Here is a 20,116-nt window from a genome sequence, read left to right as displayed (position 1 = left end):
TCTGTTGTTTTCCTTTATTTCTTGGCACTGATCACTGAGGAAGGCTTTCTTATCTCTCCTTGCTATTCTTTGGAACTCTGCATTCAGATGTTTATATCTTTCCTTTTTTCCTTTGCTTTTTGCTTCTCTTCTTTTCACAACTATTTATAAGGTCTCCTCAGACAGCCATTTTGCTTTTTTGCATTTCTTTTTCTTGGGGATGGTCTTGATCCCTGTCTTCTGTACAATGTCACGAACCTCTGTCCATAGTTCTTCAGGCACTCTGTCAGATCTAATCCCTTGAATCTATTTGTCACTTCCACCGTATAATTGTAAGGGATTTGATTTAGGTCATACCCGAAGGGTCTATTGTTTTTCCCTGCTTCCTTCAATTTAAATCTGAATTTGGTAATCAAGCATTCATGATCTGAGCCACAGTCAGCTCCCAGTCTTGTTTTTGCTGACTGTATAGAGCTTCTCCATCTTTGGCTGCAAAGAATATAATCAATCTGATTTCGGTATTGACCATCTGGTGATGTCCATGTGTAGAGTCAGACATATAAATAAGAATAAAAGAATACTAATACTTTGCCTACATCATTTATTATTTTCTATTCCAAGTTAGTCTGTCATAAAGGTGAGGAATTTTAAAAGGATCTAAAAGATCTTCAGTTTGGAGGCAAAGATGTGACTGTCAACCTCTGGAGAAATCAAAGCTCACCCTTGTGGAGGTGCAAAGCTACTGCCAGAAGCTTTTTAATATACTTATGAGTAAGATATGCTATATCAAAAATGCCTTCTAGCTTTGTTGTGACTCTTCCCAGTTCCACAAGTTCAGGGAACACTTGGGCCATGGCTACTACCTCAGTCCTAGTGCAGGAGACTCAGGATCCTGGGGGACAGAACCTATAGGGTCAGTAGGTAAATTCTGACAAAAGGTTTCTTGAGGTATAAGTTGATCTACAGAATTATCAATGTCAAAATAAAATCTTTTCAGTGAAAAAGACGTTAAAATACACCGATGAAATACTGTTTCTTTGCTGCAAAGGAATTTACTCTACTTGTCGCCTTTTCTTTTCCGAAAAGAGACAAGGAAACAAAACTTCTAAGGTAATAGTAAAAAAAAAAAAGTCCTGACAGTATGGTAGTGAATATTTCCTGGATGCTGATTTTCCATGACTCTCCAGAATTTGAAGTAACTGAGTAATTATACTTAAAAGCCTGTGAAAGTGAAGTTGCTCATTCGTGCCCAACTCTTTGCAACCCCATGGACTGTAGCTTATCAGGCTCCTCTATCCAGGAAATTTTCCAGGCAAGAGTACTGGAGTGGGTTACCATTTCCTTCTTCAGGGTATCTTCCTGACCCAGGGATCGAACCCAGGTCTTCCACCTGTGGCATGCCTTATTTTCACCATTTTTCTTCATTTGTTTTTTTCTACAAGAGGACATTGAATGGGGTAAAGGAATGAGAAATGTGGAAAACCTAAGAAAGATTATAGGGGACTGAACACAGGGAGCCAAGCCTGCTGCTCTGTGATGACCTAGAAGGATAGAATTGGGGGGATTGGGTAGGGAGGCTCAAAAAGGAGGGGATATATATATATATATATATATATATATATGACTGATTCATAACGTATAACAGAAATGAACACAACATTGTAAGCAGTTATTCTCCAATTCTCTGATAGCTCAGTTGGTAAAAAATGCGCCTGCAATGCAGGAGACCCCAGTTCAATTCCTGGGTCTAGAAGCTCCCCTGGAAAAGGGATAAGCTACCCATTCCAGTTTTCTTGGGCTTCCCTTGTGGCTCAGCTGGTAAAGAATCTGCCTGCAATGTGGGAGACATGGGTTCGATCCCTGGGTTGGGAAGATTCCCCTGGAGAAGGGAAAGGCTCTCCACTCCAGTATTCTGGCCTGGAGAATTCCATGGACGGCATAGCCCATGGGGTCGCAAAGAGTCAGATAGAACTGAGCAACTTTCACTTTCAGAAACTTAAAAAATGAAAAAGAACTTAAGAGCATTTGTAGGCGCTTCCCTGGCAGTCCAGTGGTTGACTTCACCTTCCAATGCAGGGGGTGTGGGTTTAATCCGTGGTCTGCAAGCTAAGGTCCCACATGCCTTGCAGTCAAGAAACCATCACATAAAACAGAAGTGATATTGTAACAAATTTAGTAAAGACTTAAAAATAGTTCACATCAAAAAAAAAATTCATTAAAAAAGAGAAGAAACCAAAACTGTAGATCTCAAAACCAGCACAGACTAGGATATTTTTTTTAGCTAATTATTTGAAGTCATTTTGTCTCAGATGGTTAACTAGATAAGCAAGCAAAAATAAGATTTTTTCCCTTAGCGAGATACTTTCCCTACTGTAAAATCAATTTATTCCAATAAAATATTTATTATTTTGTCCAGAAAATGTATTTTTTGTGAGAAAACCTTATTCCAAAATGGAGGACATAATTAGCCCCCACTTTCTTTTCTTTGAAGTCATTGTTAATGATATGGCTTAGGACAAAAACTTGATCTCTCCAAATTTCAGTTTCCTTATTTGTAAAATGAGGGCAGGAATTGCGCCACATCATAGGATATGGAAATTAAATCTCAAAATAGAGAGAAAGCACTTATGGTAGAATATCTGACACAACAGTGATATGTATTAGCCAAGGTTACTGTTAATAAGCCATGGTCTTGAAACTTTTCTATTTGTATGGAATCCATAATGGCCTAAATATTTTCAGGCACACACATATTAGGTGACCTTTGGCAATGGGTTAATAAGAAATATTTTAAGAAAAAAATGGGAAAGTTTGTTTGCTTGGTATTAAGGGAAATACTGAGGATTTTTTTCATATCTTCATGAAAAGTGCTTTATAAGTTTTTAAATATATAGATAATATGGTATAGAGACAGATATAGTTATCAATTCAATCACATTTGGGAGTGGGGCTTCAACATGTGAATTGGAGGGAATATGATTCAGACCATATTGGAGAAGGAGAGCGGGCGGTAGGGAATTGCTTCTGACTGAGAGCCACTGGCATAAAGGCATGAAAGAATGTGGTGAGAAATAAAATATTTCCTGCCATAAATAGGCAGTAAACAAAGGATGTCAAAGTTATCAGTGATTGTGATCACCCCTGATGTGAGCTCTGAGGAATTCCTGCCATCTAGCAGCCATCAGACTGCAGTCACCCCTAACAATGCTAAGGACACTCCTGATGAGGAAACACAAGATACGGGGCCCAGGTAGCTGCGGTGCATATCAAAGGAATGATTTCAGTGATCCCAGACTGTACATCGTCCAATACATAGAAAGGTGCTAAATTCCTTAACTTGGGATATCTAATTTTCTTTTATTAATAGCAGCCTTCTATTCTGACTATGTGGTGGTGCTGCAGAAACCCCTATATCCTGGCTTCCCCCTCTTACTCTTTGGAACAGTTTTCTCAGTGTTTATATGAAAGGCTGTCTGCCAGGCTTGAAGTCCTAAATATATCTGCTGAATAAAATATAACTCTGTGCTTTTAGATTGAGCATTATTTTTCAGTTTACAGTGGCATGTTAAAGGGAAGTTCTTGCTGAGGGGTAGGTAAATTGAGACCATATCATAAATGGCTTTCTACCCTACCCTAAAGAGTATGGCTTTTATTGTAAGGCTTCAAGGTGATATGTGACATGGACTATTTAAAATTAATATTTTTTAAAATGCCTAAAATAAACTACCACAGGCATGTCCATAGCACGCAAACACAATGAACAATACTGTGTAGCTGGGACCTCCCTGGTGGCCCAGTGGTTAAGAATCCACCTTGCAATGCAGGGGACTTGGGTTCAAGCCCTGGTCAGGGAAATAAGATCCCACGTTCGGTAGGGCAATTAAGCCCGTGCCACAACTAGAAAGAAGTCCACGTGCCCGCCACAAGTCCAGTGTAGCACAAATAAGACCCATGCACGCATGCATGCTAAGTCACTTTGGTCATGTCTGACCCTGCGCAATCCTATGGACAGCAGCCCACCAGGCTCCTCTGTCCATGGGATTCTCTAGGCAAGAATACTGGAGTGGGTTGCCATTGCCTTCTCCACAACTAAGATCCAATACATCCCCAAAATAAATATTTTTAAAAAACTGTATAGCCATTAAAAACCAGTAAAATGATATTCATATAGATGATGTGGATAAATGTATATATTTATGTAATACTTACAGATGTCTTCAACCTAGGAAAACATGGTCATTTGTAAAAGATCATTCTGATGGCAGTTTAGATCCTAGAGCAGTGATTCCCTTCAAGTAAATCCCTTCATTTTATTTAAAAATTCAAATACATTTAAAGAACTGTTTTCTGAGAGTATGCAGATTTTGAAGTTGGACAGTCTTCTAAAATTATTATTGTGAGCTAACAGAGTGGAGAGTGATTTCTTGTGCCCAGACAAAAATTTTTTTAAAGGCAGCCTTTACTATGTCAGTTCTCCAAACCATTTTTAAACTTTTATCAGTAGTGATATCTCTAAGTCTGATGGCTTATATTCTAAAGAAAGTATTGGAAATGGCATAGCCTGCTGGTTGGGGAGACTTGCTAAGATGTTATTGTTGATAACAATATTGATGAGAACTTATGTGAAGGCTTTTGGGGGACTAGAGAGAAGAGATTGGATTGCAGAAACATTTCTAATTTAAAATTCAGAGAACTTAATGGTCCATTATGATTCCCTAGTGGCTCAGTGGTAAAGAATCTGAGTGCAATACAGGAGCCACAGGAGACATGGATTCAATCCTCGGGTCCGGAAGATCCCCTGGAGGAGGGCATGGCAACCCACTCCCGTATTCTTGCCTGGAGAATCCCATGGACTGAGGAGCCTGGCTGGCCACGGTCCATAGGGTTGCAAAGAGTGGGACAAGACTGGAGCAACTTAGGATGCACACATGTAATGGTCCAGTATCTGTGAAGAGGGAGGAGTTGAAGATGACACTCCAAGCCAGCTTTCTGGCTTGGGTTTCTGGGTTGATAGTAGTACCACTCCCTGAGATAGCAAATAAAGGAGGAGGAAGAGGTCTTGGAGGAGGTGCAGGGGAAGATAAGCTTTGAGCATTTTAAGTCTGAGATGCCTACATGGCATCCAGGCAGAGATATCTAGTAGTAAGTTAGAAACATGGATCTGGAGATAGAGACATGAGAGTTATTAGGCTTGGGTGTGGTAGAGGCTAAGAATGAAGTAGTTGAGAGAAAAGTATTAAAAAAAAACTGAACACAACCTAGAGGGACACTAATATTTGGTGGTTTTGTTTATAACAAACAAGGGTGTTATAGGAAACAAGGGTTGGAAATTCTGTAAAGGAAACTACAAAAGAAAGATAGAATAAGGAGAAACTGCATTAGAAATAATCACATGGAAATAAGAAGAGAAGAAAGTGTTACAAAAGTTTGGTCAGGTATATGAAACTGCTGAATAAAGATCAAGGAGTACAAGGTCTTAAATTAGACCATTGATTTTAGCCATTGGTGACTTTAATGAAATCAGTATAATTAAAGCATATCAAAAAAATAATTCTCACAAGAAATTTTGATGCACTAGCCTAGACACTAGCTCATGGAGCAAAGGATCTTTTTATTTTAAACCTACTTCATCAGCAATCTTGCTACGCTCTCCTCTTTTGTTCTCTTGAAGAGTGCCTTTCTTGAAATTAAATGTGACTCTCTTGCCACGTTCTCTTCTGTAATCCTTTACCTATTTTAGCTCTGTCCAACAACATCTTGTTACGTTTTATATTACAATATATTATTATCTCTTTTTATAACTGGAGAATCGTTAGATCCTTAATGATAGAACTTTACATTCCCCATAATTTCTATGTAGCATCCAAGTATTTAGGCTGAACTTTGGGAAAGATGTATATGGCTCTAAGCAATGTTCCCATAGGCAAGACATCAGGAGCATTATTGCCCACATGGAAGTTTCAACTGTTCATTGACCAGGGCTACATGGGAATCAGTATCCAGGGTTCACAAAAGAAAGATAAGAGCCACATAAAATACTGGAGGACAAATGACAGTTTTCTTCACGGCTCTCTCTATCCATCTCTCCAATTAATGATTCCCACTCCTTATTGAAGAATGAAGGTTATTTTAGCGTTGAAGGCAGAGGTAGGTAGAGTTGAACTAGGATTGTTCTGTGGGTGAGATTTTAATATGGAAAAGGATTAGACAGAGGGTCTCAAACTTGTGGTCACAGGACCTTTTTTATAATTGAATATAGTTATATTGAAATAATATAACTGTATAATATTGTCCCCCTCCCAGACCAGGGGCCCAACGTGTGAAATAATAACTATATAATATAGTTATATTGAAAACTAATAGAGGACCTACAGATTTGATACACACACACACACACACACACACACACACACACACACATATACATGTAATTTAGCTTAGAAGACATTTGTTTCCCAACTTCATATGTTGGAACCTATATGATGGTATTTGCAGGTGGGGCTTCTGGGAGGTGATTTGGTTATGAGGGTTCTGCCCTCTTGAATGGGATTAGTACTTTTATGAGAGATCCCAGAGACCTCCTTTACCCGCTTCCACCACGGGGGGACACAAAGAGAAGCCCACTGTCTACGAACCAGGGAGCCAGACTTCACCAGGCATTGAATCAACTCAACATTGTCTCATAGTCACTGAGGCTTTGTTGATTCTGGTTTTATTTATTTTTAAAATAACTTTGTTTATTTATTTTTGTCTGTGCTCGGTCTTTGTTGTTGTATGGGCTTTTCTCTATTTGCGATGAGTGGGGACTACTCTGCAGTCGTGGCCGGTGGGCTCAGTGGTTGCAATTCCCAGGCTGTAGAGCACAGATTCAGCATTCGTGGTGCACAGGCCTAGTTGCTCCTAGGCATGTGGGTCCTCCCAGACCAGGGGCCCAACGCGTGTCTCCTGCATTGGCAGGCTGACCCTTTATCACTGAGTCACCAGGGAAGCCCCTGGTTTTATTTTTTGTTTTTGCTTTTTTCTCTTTTGCTTCAGTTTGGATGGCTTCTGTTGCTTTGCCTTTAAGTTTACTTTTATTCTATAGTATCTAATTCTTGCCAAGCCCATCTGCTTAATGGATTTAAGATACTATATTTTTCAGTCCTAGATTTCCATTTGGTTCTTTTTATAGTTTCCATTTCTCTATTAAGATTTTCTGTTTATTCCCTTATTATATTTATATTTTCCTTTAAGTAACACATTTATAATAGCTGCTTGAAAAATTATATCCCCTATTTCCACCATCTCTCTCATTTCTGAGTTCATAAGTTTTTTCTCCTGGTCAAGAGTAACATTTTCCAATTTTCCTCATGCCTAGTAATTTTTTTCTTATGCTGGATGCCATAGACTCTCCTTTGGGCAATTTTTGTTGTCTTTCTTAATAGAGTATTCTTAATAATTAACTTTTTAATAGTTGTTCAGGTAGTCAATTTACTTGCATTTCAGTGTGGTACTTTCAAGGTTTGTTTTTAAGCTCTTTTTTATACAGAACTAGAGTAACCTTTACTCTAAGGCACCACTGTCCTATATGAAATTCACTAGCTATGTTTAGCTGTTAAGCCCTTGAACTGTGACTAGTCCAAACGGAAGTGTGCTGTAAATGAAACACGAACACTGAATTTCAATGCTTAGTATGAAAAAACATAAAATATCTCATATTCTATGTTGGGTACATGTTAAAATGACAATATTTGGGATATTCTGGGTTAAGTAAAATATTTTATTAACAATTTTATCTGTTCATTTTTACTTTTTTCAAGAGGTTACTGCTGCCGTGGCTGCTGCTGCTAAGTCACTTCAGTCGTGTCCGACTCTGTGCGACCCCATAGATGGCAGCCCACCAGGCTCCCCCGTACCTGGGATTCTCCAGGCAAGAACGCTGGGGTGGGTTGCCATTTCCTTCTCCAAGGCATAAAAGTGAAAAGTGAAAGTGAAGTCGCTCAGTCGTATCAGACTCTAGAGACCCCATGGACTGCAGCCTACCAGGCTCCTCCGTCCATGGGATTTTCTAGGCAAAAGTACTGGAGTGGGGTGCCATTGCCTTCATTTTTACTTTTTTCAAGAGGTTACTAGGAAATTTTGTTTATCTACCTATCTGGGAAAATAACTTAATTTTGTTTGGGGCAGTGAGTAGGGATCCAGTCTTAGAACTTCTGGAACTGTTTCTTCGTGCCAGCAGTCTTGGTGACCTTGAGCACATTGAGGCTCACTGTCCCTTGCAAGTGCAAGGGACCCGCACTTGCCCACTGTGACAAAGTCCCCGATCCAGATGTCCTGGAAGCAGAGGGAATGGTAGAGAGACATGTTCTGGTGGCATTTCTGGAAGCAGGTGTACTTTTGGATGCAGTGAAGGCAGTCTCCAGGTGACAATGGTCCCCTGTATCTTTATCTTGGTCACCATCCCAGACAGGATCTGCCCTTGGATGGAGACATTACCAGTTAAAGGGCGTTTCTTGTCAATGTAGGTGCCTTCGATAGCCTCCTTCAGTGTCTCAAAGCCCAAACCAACATTCTGGTAATATCACGGGACCTTCTCCTTGCCACTTTCTCCAAGCAGGACTCTCTTCTTATTTTGAAAGTTGGTAGGTTGCTTTTGGTAAGCACACTTTTGTCTAAAGGTCCACCATGTTCCTGGTTACTTGGAAAAAAGGTAGAAATTTTATGTTTGTGATATCTTGTATTTCTGTTGAGTAATGCCGCTATAGTGCTAGATTCTCCCTACTACTAAGACTCAGCCTTTCTAGGGTGTCTACTAAATTATTGGGATGGTTAATGAGATTTCTACACTGTGGTTGGTTGAAACGCTAACATCTCCCATCCCTATGCAATCTCTGGTCATTGCTCAGATCATAGCTACCTAGAAGTTCTCTAAAAGCTGTTCTTCGCCTAGTCTCCTGGAGTCCTTGCCTGTGCACAATTCTTTGTGCAGCTTTCTTCTCCCTGATATCTGATCTGCGTCACCTCAGCTCAGTGACACCACCATCCTTTGTTTGGCCTTTCCCTGTGCTGTAGTCTGAAAAGTGCGTACACACAGAAAGCTGTGGTGATCCTCAAGCTTGTTCATTTGTTTCCCTTTTATTAGGAATCAGAATCTATGTTTCCTATTGACCAGTATCTAAAAACAGTTATTATACTGTGGAAGGTCTTATGTTCAGTATCAGTTGTTATATCATGATTGAAACCAGAAATCTTTATCATGATCTTTCATTTCCATGTTTCAGATTTTCCCTAAATGTCTGATGAGCATTGCTTGCCAAGCCATAATTTCATACATGGCAGTGTAAAAACTGACTGCGACTTTTGTGTCAATGGGTAGGGCTTTGTCAAACTGGAAAGTTTTACCTTAATGAGAATGCATGATAAGTGGATCATAGACGTTGTATCCCCATAATAGGCATTTTTGGATGCCTATCCTGAATTCATTTTTAGTTTTTCTCTTGCTAACATAGGCCTGTTTAGGTCCAGGTGTTTACTCTTTTCTGCCTAACCATGTTCTAATCGGGTGAATCTGTCCTGAGTTCAAAGATGCATCCTGATTGAGCTAAGCTAAAACACAACAATTCCAGTCCCTCTTCCTATGACTTCTTAAGGCACAGAAATGTGTTGCAATTTTGATCAATGAGACGTGAAGAAAAGCCACTGAGAACTTCTGTAAAAGGTTCCTTAAATCTTAAAAAAAAAAAGAAAAAGAAAGAAAGAAAGAAAAGAAAACATAGTTCCTCTTCTTTTAGATGTTCTCAAGTCTGAGAAAATGATCCCTGGGGATGAAATCTGGAGAAGAATGGAAAGATGCTGGCCCTTGACTGTATTATTCAGCCTCTGACTTGAAAAACCCTATGCTAGTCACTCTTCCTCCAAACATGTAAGATGTTACAACTCTATATTGTTAAAACAGATTTCTGGTACTTAAAAAGTCATTGTAACTGGTACAAATTCAGAATGTAAATGAGTTAACACTCAGCGGGGTATTCTAGATCTAGATTTTCCAAGCTTATATTTCCAGTGACTGAGGATTACTGAGATGAAAGACTTGAACGGAATCAACAGGTCTTAAAGTTCTGAATGGAACACTGGTGTTAAGTTATTTTGGGGCTAGAATCAACAGCTCTCTAGTATTCTTTGAGTCTGAAAACTGGCAGCAGCTGGTGAGACAGAAAGTAGGTACTTTTTAAGGCATTCACATATTTTCAAGGACCTGATCTCTGGAAGTTGACATGTCTAGGTGGGAATGAGTTAAAGTAAGAACTGGCTGAAGCTCTTGGGTATCCCTTTTAAAAAATTTCAATAATTTACATGCCACAACATTCACCATTTTAAAGTGTACAGTTCTGTGGTTGTTAGTGTAAGTGTACCACTATCACCACTATCTAATTACACAACATTTTCCATTCATCAGTTGAAAGACATTTGGATTGTTTCTACTCTATAGCTATTGTGAATAATTGCTTTGGCAATTCTGGGTCTTTTGTGGTATCATATAAATTTTAGGATTATTTAGTTCTGTGAAAGATGTCATGGGTGTTCTGATAGAGATTGCATTAAATCTGTAGATTGCTTTGAATAGTATACCCATTTTAACAATATTAATTCTTCTAATCCAAGAGCATGGGATAGCGTCCCATTTCTTTGAATAATTTTTAGTTTCCTTTATCAGTGCTTTACAGTTTTCAGTGCATAGGTCTTTCACCCCCTTGGTTAAGTTTATTCCTAGGTATTTTATTTTTTTGACATGATTTTAAGCAGGATTTTTAAAAATTTTCTCTTTATGATGTTTCATCATTAATGTAAAGAAATGCAACATATTTCTGTATATTAATCCTGTATCCTCTCTCGGTGCTGACTTCATTTATTTGTTCTTACAGTTTTTGGTGGAAACTTTCTGGTTCTCTATACAGAGTGTCGTGTCATCTGCAAACAGTGACAGTTTGACCTCTTCCCTTCCAGTTTGTATACCTTTATTTCTTTTCTTGTCTGATTGTTGTGGCTAAGACTTCCAGCACTAAGCTGAATAGAAGAGGTAGGGTGGACATCTTTTGTTCCTGAACTTAGTAGGAAGGCTTTCAGCTTTTCACCATTGAGTATTATATTGGCTATGGGTTTGTTGTAAATGGCCTAAGTTGTTGTTCAGTCACCCAGTCATGTCCAACTGTTTGAGACTCCGTGTACTGTAGCACAATAGGCCTCCCTGTCCCTCAGCATCTCCAGAGTTTGCCCAAGTTCATGTCCATTGCATTGGTGATGCCATCCAGCTATCTCATCCTCTGATGCCCTCTTCTCCTTCTTCCCTCAGTCTTTCCCAGCATCAGGGTCTTTTCCAATGAGTCGGATGTTCACTGTTGATTATATTAAGTTCTCTATACTCATGTTGGTGAGAGTTTTTAATCATAAATGAATGTTGAATTTTGTCAAATGTTTTTCTCCACATCTTTTGAGATGACCATGTGGTTTTTGTCTTTCCTTTTGTTAATGTGATGTATCACATTGATTGATTTGCATATGTCAAACCATCCTTGTGACCGTGGAATGAGTCCAACTTGATCATGGTTTATGATCCTTTTTAAGCATTATTGGATTTGGTTTGCTAATATTTTGCTGAGGATTTTTGCATCTATATTCATGAAAGATATTGACCAATAGTTCTCATTTTTTGTATTGTTTTTTTCTGGTTTTGGTATTAAGGTGATGGTGGCCTCACAGAATGAGTTTAAGAGTTTTCCTTCCTCTTGAATTTTTGAAATAGTTTGAGAAGGATAGGTGTAAATTCTTCTTTGAAGTTTTGTAGAACTTTCCAGTGAAGCAATCCTGTCCTGGACTTTTGTTTGCATGGAATGTTTAAAATTACAGATTCTATGGCACTTCCAGTGATCTGTCCAAATTATGTTTCATCTTGACTCAATTTTGGTATGCTGAATGTTTTAGAATTTGTCCATTTCTTCTCAGTTGTCCAATTGGTTGTCATATAATTGTTCATATATTCTCTTATGAATTTTTTTGTATTTCTATAGTATCAGTTGTTATTTTTCCTGTTTCATTTTTTATTTTGTTTGTGTTTTCTCTCTTTTCTTAGTGAGCCAGGCTAGAGGTTTGTTGATTTGTTTATATTATCAAAAATTCAACTGTTAGTTTTATTGATTTTTTTTCTATTTTTAAAAAATGTTATTTATTTATTTCATTTTTGATTTTTATTGCTTCATTCCTTCTACTGACTTTGGGTTTTGTTTGCTCTTTTGCTAGTTCTTTTTTCTAAGTTAGGTTGTTTATTTGAGATTTTTCTTTTTGTTTTTCTTTTTTTTTCTGAGGAAGGCCTGTATTGTTATGAACTTCCCTCTTAGAACTACTTTTACTATAGATTTTGTAAAATTGTGTTTTCATTTTTCTTTTCCTCAAGGCATTTTCTAATTTCTTCTTTGATTTCATTGTTGGCCCATTGGTTTTTTAGTAGCATGTTGTTTAGTCTCCATCTGTTTGTTATTTTCCAATTTTTCTTTCTGTGGTAATTTCTAGTTCTATACCACTGTGGTCAGAAAAGATCCTTGAAGTAATTTCAGTCCTCTTGAATTTGTTGAGGCTTGTTTTGTGACTTAATGTGTGGTCTATCCTAGAGAATGCCCCATGCATTCTGGAAAAGAATGTGTATCTGAATTTTTTTGGATATAGTGTCCTATAGCTATCAATTAAATCCAACAGGTTTATTGTATCTAAATTGTGTCATTTAGGACCTCTGTTGCCTTTTTGATCTTCTGTCTGGATGAACTGTGCATTGATTACAGTGACCTGTTAAAGTCTCCTACTATTATTGTATTATTGTCAATTTCTCCCTTTGCATCTTTTAGTTTTTGCTTTCTATATTTAGGTGCTCCTATATTGGGTGTGTATATGTTAACAAGTATAATATCCTCTCCTTGTGTTGATCCCTTTATCATTATGTAATGCCCGTCTTTGTCTCTCTTTGTGGCCTTTTATTTTTTATGATATGAGTGTTACTACCCCTGCCTTCTTGTTGTCTCCATTTACATGAAATATCTTTTTCCATTCCTCGTACCTTCAGTCTGTGTGTGTCTTTCACCCTGAAGTGAGTCTTTTATAGACAACACAGTACAGATTCATGTTTGTTTGTTTTTTAATCTAGTCTGCCACTCTGTGTCTTTTGATTGAAGCGTTTAGTCCATTGACACTTAAAGTAATTATCGATAGATGTGTACTTGCTGCTGCTGCTGCTGCTGCTGCTAAGTCACTTCAGTCATGTCCGACTCTGTGCGACCCCAGAGACGGAAGCCCACCAGGCTCCCCCGTCCCTGGGATTCTCCAGGCAAGAACACTGGAGTGGGTCGCCATTTCCTTCTCCAGTGGATGAAAGTGAAAAGGGAAAGTGAAGTCGCTCAGTCGAGTCCGACTCTTTGCGACCCCGTGGACTGCAGCCCACCAGGCTCCTCTGTCCATGGGATTTTCCAGGCGAGAGTACTGGAGTGGGCTGCCATGTGTACCTATTGCCATGTTAATCCTTACCTTCCAGTTGTTTCTGTAGTTCTTTTTTGTTTATTTCTACTTTTTGTTTCTCCTTTTATGGTTTGATGATTTTCTTTTGTAGTATGCTTGAGTTCCTTTCTTTTTATTTATTTTTTTTTGAATCTATTGTTTGTTTTTGACTTGTGCTTACTATGTAGTTCAAGTATATGGACCCATAACTATATTGATTTGCTTTAAACTAATAGATATACAAGTTCACACACATTCTAAAAGATCTACATTTTTATACTCCCCTTCCCCACATTTTCAATTTTGATGACTTGTTTTACATCTTCCTGCTTATCCTTTTACTGTTAATTGTAGTTATAATTGTTTTATAGTGTAGTTGTTTTTGATCCACATACTGTTTTATTTAAGTGGCCTTAAATCCTTACTATATACTTGCCTTTCCTATTGTGATTTTCCCTTCCCTATAGATTGAAGCTTTTAAATATCTTAATTTCTAAAATGCTATGTTCAATGTTTGCAGTTTTGGTTTTTCTAGTTTTGCTAAGAAACAGCAATAACAGCAGGATTGATTAAGAAAAATTAAGAAAAAAATCCTTAAAGAGAATACATGTGGAATAGGTGATGGCTGCGTTTTAGATATTGATACTGAGGACCATGGTTTCCATAACCACCACTTTATAGTTGCAGAAAGCCCGAAATGTAACATAGTGCAACCATTTTGAACTGTGGCTTTATTTTTGTGATGCCTGGTTTTTGTATCAGGGTAATGTTTGCTTTGTAGATTGAGTAGGGAAGATTTTCTTTTTCTATTTTTTGATGAATGTAGGGTATTCTTAGTGCTTGAGTTTTTGATAGCTCCAACTTTCCTTTTGCTGTGTGTCTATGCTAGAACTGTTTGAAGTTCTTTAATGTTTGATGTTCTCAGAATCATCCTTTTACTGCCTTCTTTTGCTATACTTACCTCCTTGATTTCTTCAAGGCCTGCTCTCTGTTTCAAGCTGATAATGACCTCATATGAAACACTTTATATTTATTTTTAGCTTAAGCTATTTCTTCTCTCTTCCCAAAGAAACATTTTGTCTCTTTACCACAATTTCTGTTTCTATAATGCAAATTAGCTAATTATTGTTAAATAAGTGAATGATTTCAGTGTAAGTAGAAATTGTCATTCTCAATTTTCCATACCTGATTTTTCTAGTAAAGTAGGGGTCACAGAAGTAACAGTTGGACAAGGAAAAGTCTTTGGTTCAGCTGCTGCATGGGCAAGAGCTCTTTCAACTCCTAAAAAATAAAAAAAAAAGCTAAAAATGAGTGCTAGTACTCAGGAATCATTTTCCAGAAGGGCACACCCCCAGACTTAGGGCTTTTAGATTCTGGCAGGTTTAATTTCTTTCTGTACCCAACTTAAAGTCAATCCCATTGGCAAGGTCTACTTCATCCACATTATTTCAGTACTCATAAATTTGCATTTCTACTGTTTATTTTAAATATCCCTTGAGGCATCTTCTGTCCACAGCTGCCTGCTTGGACATTTTAAGCTCTTTGTGTGGTGCCAATTACTGTTTTTCTTTTGTGCTTTGGTTCCAAAGTGGCATACATTTTAACTAGTGTGTCCTAATCTTATTTTTCTCATTAACCAGATTATTTTCAGTGCATAATTTTACAGAGCATGATATTTTTCACAAATGTATATATCAGAGCATAAATACCTGTATTTACACTTTAACCAGGGATTTTGGAGATACAGTTTATTCAATATGGAAACTTTAGCCATAGTGGCAAGACAATGAGCTAGAGATGTTTAATTAAACAGGAGCTTTTAGTGTACTTCAAGTCTCCTTTTAAACAGATTCTCAGCCTTGGAAAGAGTCAAGCCTGAGCCTTGGAAACATTTTCTTATTAATAATAGCTAATACTCCTCAGTCTACTGCATGTCCCAGTTCTTTGATGCTGTTGCAGCTGCTCAGTCTTCTATTGTGTACTCATCTTCTTCATTGCAAACCCATGAGGGCAATTTAACAAGGTCCCAGGTGATGCTGATGCTGCTGGCCCAGGGACCACATTTTTTTTTTATTTTATTTATTTTTTATTTGGTGGAAAATTGCTTTCAATTTTGTGTTGGTTTCCGCTTTACGAGAATATGAATCAGTCATAATTATACATATATCTGTATAATTATATATCCCTTCCCTCCTGAGCCTACCTCCCCTTTCCCAACCCACCCCTCTACATCATCACAGAGTGCCAGGCTGGACTCCCTGTGTTATTTAGCAACTTCCCATGTAATAGTGTATACAGGTCAATGCTGCTTTCTCAATTTGTCCCCTGCTGTGTCCATAAGTCCGTTCTCTGCTAGATTCATCAGGACCATTTTTGTAGTGTCCATATGTATGCATTAACATGGGATACTTGTTTTTCTCTTTCTAACCTACTTTATTCTATATAAGAGGCTCTAGGTTCATCCACATCACTACAACTGACTCAAATTTATCCCTTTTATGACTGAGTAATATTCCATTGTATATATGTACCACAGCTTCTTTGTCCATTCATCTGTTGATGGACAACTAGGTTGCTTCCATGTCCTGGATATTGTAAATATTGCTGCATTGAACATTAGGGTACATGTGTCTTTTCGAATTGTGGTTTTTCTCAAGGTTTATGCCCCGTAATGGGATTGCTGGAATCTCATACTGTTTTCCATAATGGCTATATCAGTTTACATTCCCACTAACAGTGCAGGAGGGTTCCCTTTTCTCCACATCCTCTCCAGCGTTTATTATTTGTAGATTTTTTGATGATGGCCATTCTCACTGGTGTGAGGTAATACCTCATTGTAGTTTTGATTTGCATTTCTCTAATAATGAGCAATGCTGAGCATCTTTTCATATGTCTATTGGTCATCTTCGGAGAAATGTCTTTTAGGTCTTCTGAACATTTTTTGATTGGGTTTTTTGCTTTTCTGATATTGAGCTGTATGAGTTGCTTATATATTTTGGAGATTAGCCCTTTGTCAGTTGCTTCATTTGCAGTAATTTTCTCCCATTCTGAGGGTTGTCTTTTCATCTTGTTTAGTTTACTTTGCTGTGCAAAAGTGTTTAAGTTTTGTTAGGTCCCATTTGTTTATTTTTGTTTTTATTTCCGTCAAGCTGGAAGGTGCGTCAGAGAGAATCTTACTGCAATTTGTCAAAGATTGTACTGCCTATGTTTTCTTCGAAGAGCTTTATAGTGTCTGGCCTTACATTTAAGTCTTTAATCCATTTTGAGCTTATTTTTGCGTATGGTTTTAGGACGTGTTCTGTCATTCTTTTACACATAGCTGTCCAGTTTTCCCAACACCACTTAGTGAAGAGGCTACCTTTTCTCCATTGTATATACTTGCCCCCTTTGTCAAAGATAAGGTGCCCATAGGTGTGCAGGGACACAGTTTGAGTTGCACTGTGCTGATGACCCTGCCATCAGTAGTATCACTCATCTTCATAGGCACCAGATCATTCCCTATCAAAACTTTCATCTCCTGGCCATTACACTAGCATAGTCATTCCCAATAAGAGGTAATTTTAATTCCCAGGAGACGTTTGGCAGTGTCAGGAGATACTTTTTGTTGTCTGAGTAAGAAGTTATGCTACTGGTGTCTGGTAGGTAGAGGCCAGAGATGCTGCTAAACATTCTACAGAGCACAAGGCAACACTTTACAGCAAAGAATTACCTGGCCTAAAATGTCAGTAGTATGAAGGTTGAGAAACTCAGTATTGACATGAGCACGAAATCCTGATTGCATCAATGTCAAGTCAATAGCCTATGAAATGAATGTAGAGGTAAAGGGAGGGTTGGGCCCCCCCCTTAATTTTTTTACATTTCATTGAAAATAAAATATTTAAATTTTAAAACCATCAAATGCTTTGAAATATTACCTACAGACATGATAACCTAACTTCAGAATTCTAGTTTCTCCTTCTTAGGTCTCCTGGTAGAATGGAAGACTTTACTGAAATTAAATTTTTGGACACTGGACCCATCTATTTTTTTGATCAGGTAATAATATAGCTCAGTTTTGTCAAATTATAGTTTACTTTCTTTAAAAGTAACTTACTTTTGACTGATATTTTTTGTCTTTTTTAATCAGAAAATTTTCTTTTCTTTTAGATAAAACCAAAAAGGAAAATATGGGAAAAGAGAAAATGTGAAGACCACTTCCCCCTTTTGGAGTGCACTGAAGGAGCTAACTATAAGTAAAACATATGGAATTTATTCTCTATTTGATAGGGTCACTTTACATTCTCAAAAGGTTATAAGGTGGTCAGGACCAGTCCTCCCCTGTTCCTTATCCCCCAAGAAACCACATCAAGGAATTGCCATTTCAAAGCTGATTATGAAGTCAATGGAGAACTTTATTTTGGCCAAATTATTGGTTGATTTAAGCAAAAGTGGTCAAATCAACCAGTCATCCGGATTTCCTTGCTATTTCACAACAAACCCAGCTCCACTTTTGCCTTAGGCAATTGGTTCTAGATGTTTCTTCAGCTTTATGCATTGTATACTCTATTTCCTTTAAGTCTTTATTTAAATATCACCTTTGTGGTAAGACTTTTCTTATTTGCCTTATTTCATACTTCCACCCTGTGCCCATTTTGGTATTATTTAGTCCCCTTCCTAACATTTTTGCTACTCTTAATACTTTCTAACTTTATAAATGATATTTCTGTTTATTTGTTTGCCCTCTCTCTTCTCATCAAAGTGTTAAGTCTATACAGGTTAAGATAGTTTGCTTACTTAATCACTTCTCTATCACTTCTCTATCCCCCGTCCCAAAGATAATGCTTGACATATCAGATCAGATCAGTCGCTCAGTCGTGTCCGACTCTTTGCAACCCCATGAATCGCAGCACGCCAGGCCTCCCTGTCCATCACCAACTCCCAGAGTTCACTCAGACTCAGGTCCATTGAGTCAGTCATGCCATCCAGCCATCTCATCCTCTGTCTTCCCCTTCTCCTCCTGCCCCCAATCCCTCCCAGCATCAGAGTCTTTTCCAATGAGTCAACTCTTCACATGAGGTGGCCAAAGTACTGGAGTTTCAGCTTTAGCATCATTCCTTCCAAAGAAATCCCAGGGCTGATCTCCTTCGGAATGGACTGGTTGGATCTCCTTGCAGTCCAAGGGACTCTCAAGAGTCTTCTCCAACACCACAGTTCAAAAGCATCAATTCTTCGGTGCTCAGCTTTCTTCACAGTCCAACTCTCACATCCATACATGACCACAGGAAAAACCATAGCCTTGAATAGACGAACCTTTGTTGGCAAAGTAATGTCTCTGCTTTTGAATATGCTATGTAGGTTGGTCATAACTTTCCTTCCAAGGAGTAAGCGTCTTTTAATTTCATGGCTGAAGTCACCATCTGTAGTGATTTTGGAGCCCAGAAAAATAAAGTCTGACACTGTTTCCACTGTTTCCCCATCTATTTCCCGTGAAGTGGTGGGACCGGATGCCATGATCTTCGTTTTCTGAATGCTGAGCTTTAAGCCAACTTTTTCACTCTCCGCTTTCACTTTCATCAAGAGGCTTTTTAGTTCCTCTTCACTTTCTGCCATAAGGGTGGTGTCATCTGCATATCTGAGGTTATTGATATTTCTCCCGGCAATCTTGATTCCAGCTTGTGCTTCTTCCAGTCCAGCGTTTCTCAATGTACTCTGCATATAAGTTAAATAAACAGGGTGACAATATACAGCCTTGACATACTCCTTTTCCTATTTGGAACCAGTCTGTTGTTCCATGTCCAGTTCTAACTGTTGCTTCCTGACTTGCATACAGATTTCTCAAGAGGCAGGTCAGGTGGTCTGGTATTCCCATCTCTTTCAGAATTTTCCACAGTTTATTGTGATCCACACAGTCAAAGGCTTTGGCATAGTCAATAAAGCAGAAATAGATGTTTTTCTGGAACTCTCTTGCTTTTTCCATGATCCAGCAGATGTTGGCAATTTGATCTCTGGTTCCTCTGCCTTTTCTAAAACCAGCTTGAACATCAGGAAGTTCGCGGTTCACATATTGCTGAAGCCTGGCTTGGAGAATGTTGAGCATTACTTTACTAGTGTGTGAGATGAGTGCAATTGTGTGGTAGTCTGAGCATTCTTTGGCATTGCACTTCTTTGGGATTGGAATGAAAACTGACCTTTTCCAGTCCTGTGGCCACTGCTGAGTTTTCCAAATTTGCTGGCATATTGAGTGCAGCACTTTCACAGCATCATCTTTCAGGATTTGGAATAGCTCAACTGGAATTCCATCACCTCCACTAGCTTTGTTCGTAGTGATGCTTCCTAAGGCCCACTTGACTTCACATTCCAGGATGTCTGGCTCTAGGTAAGTGATCACACCATCGTGATTATCTGGGTCGTGAAGATCTATTTTGTATACTTCTTCTGTGTATTCTTGCCATCTCTTCTTAATATTTCTGCTTCTGTTAGGTCCATACCATTTCTGTCTTTTATTGAGCCCATCTTTGCATGAAATGTTCCTTTGGTATCTCTGATTTTCTTGAAGAGATCCCTAGTCTTTCCCATTCTGTTGTTTTCCTCTATTTCTTTGCATCGATCGCTGAAGAAGGCTTTCTTATCTCTTCTTGCTATT

General features: G+C 38.3%; 1 protein-coding gene and 1 pseudogene across 2 annotated transcripts in view; one reads left to right on the top strand and one right to left on the bottom strand.

Annotated features, from left to right (window-relative positions):
- Window positions 1-8,162: 8,162 nt before the first annotated feature.
- On the bottom strand, window positions 8,163-9,216 carry LOC133248646 (small ribosomal subunit protein uS17-like; annotated as a pseudogene).
- A 516-nt stretch (window positions 9,217-9,732) lies between these two features.
- LOC133247244 (uncharacterized protein C3orf20-like) overlaps window positions 9,733-20,116 on the top strand; it is a 136,117-nt gene continuing 125,733 nt past the window's right edge. Inside the window, exons 1-3 of one of the 2 annotated variants that reach the window (XM_061415773.1) lie at window positions 9,733-9,880; window positions 17,457-17,529; window positions 17,641-17,726. In XM_061415773.1, the coding sequence (XP_061271757.1) occupies window positions 9,855-9,880; window positions 17,457-17,529; window positions 17,641-17,726 (185 nt within the window). In that variant the 5' untranslated portion in view covers window positions 9,733-9,854. The remainder of the gene's footprint in view (window positions 9,881-17,456; window positions 17,530-17,640; window positions 17,727-20,116) is intronic. The other variant, XM_061415772.1, reaches the window with a different exon arrangement.

Source organism: Bos javanicus, chromosome 5 (assembly GCF_032452875.1).
Source record: "Bos javanicus breed banteng chromosome 5, ARS-OSU_banteng_1.0, whole genome shotgun sequence".
Taxonomy (NCBI): domain Eukaryota; kingdom Metazoa; phylum Chordata; class Mammalia; order Artiodactyla; family Bovidae; genus Bos; species Bos javanicus.
Note: the sequence above shows the minus strand (reverse complement) of the source record. Positions and strands in the feature narration are given on the sequence as shown.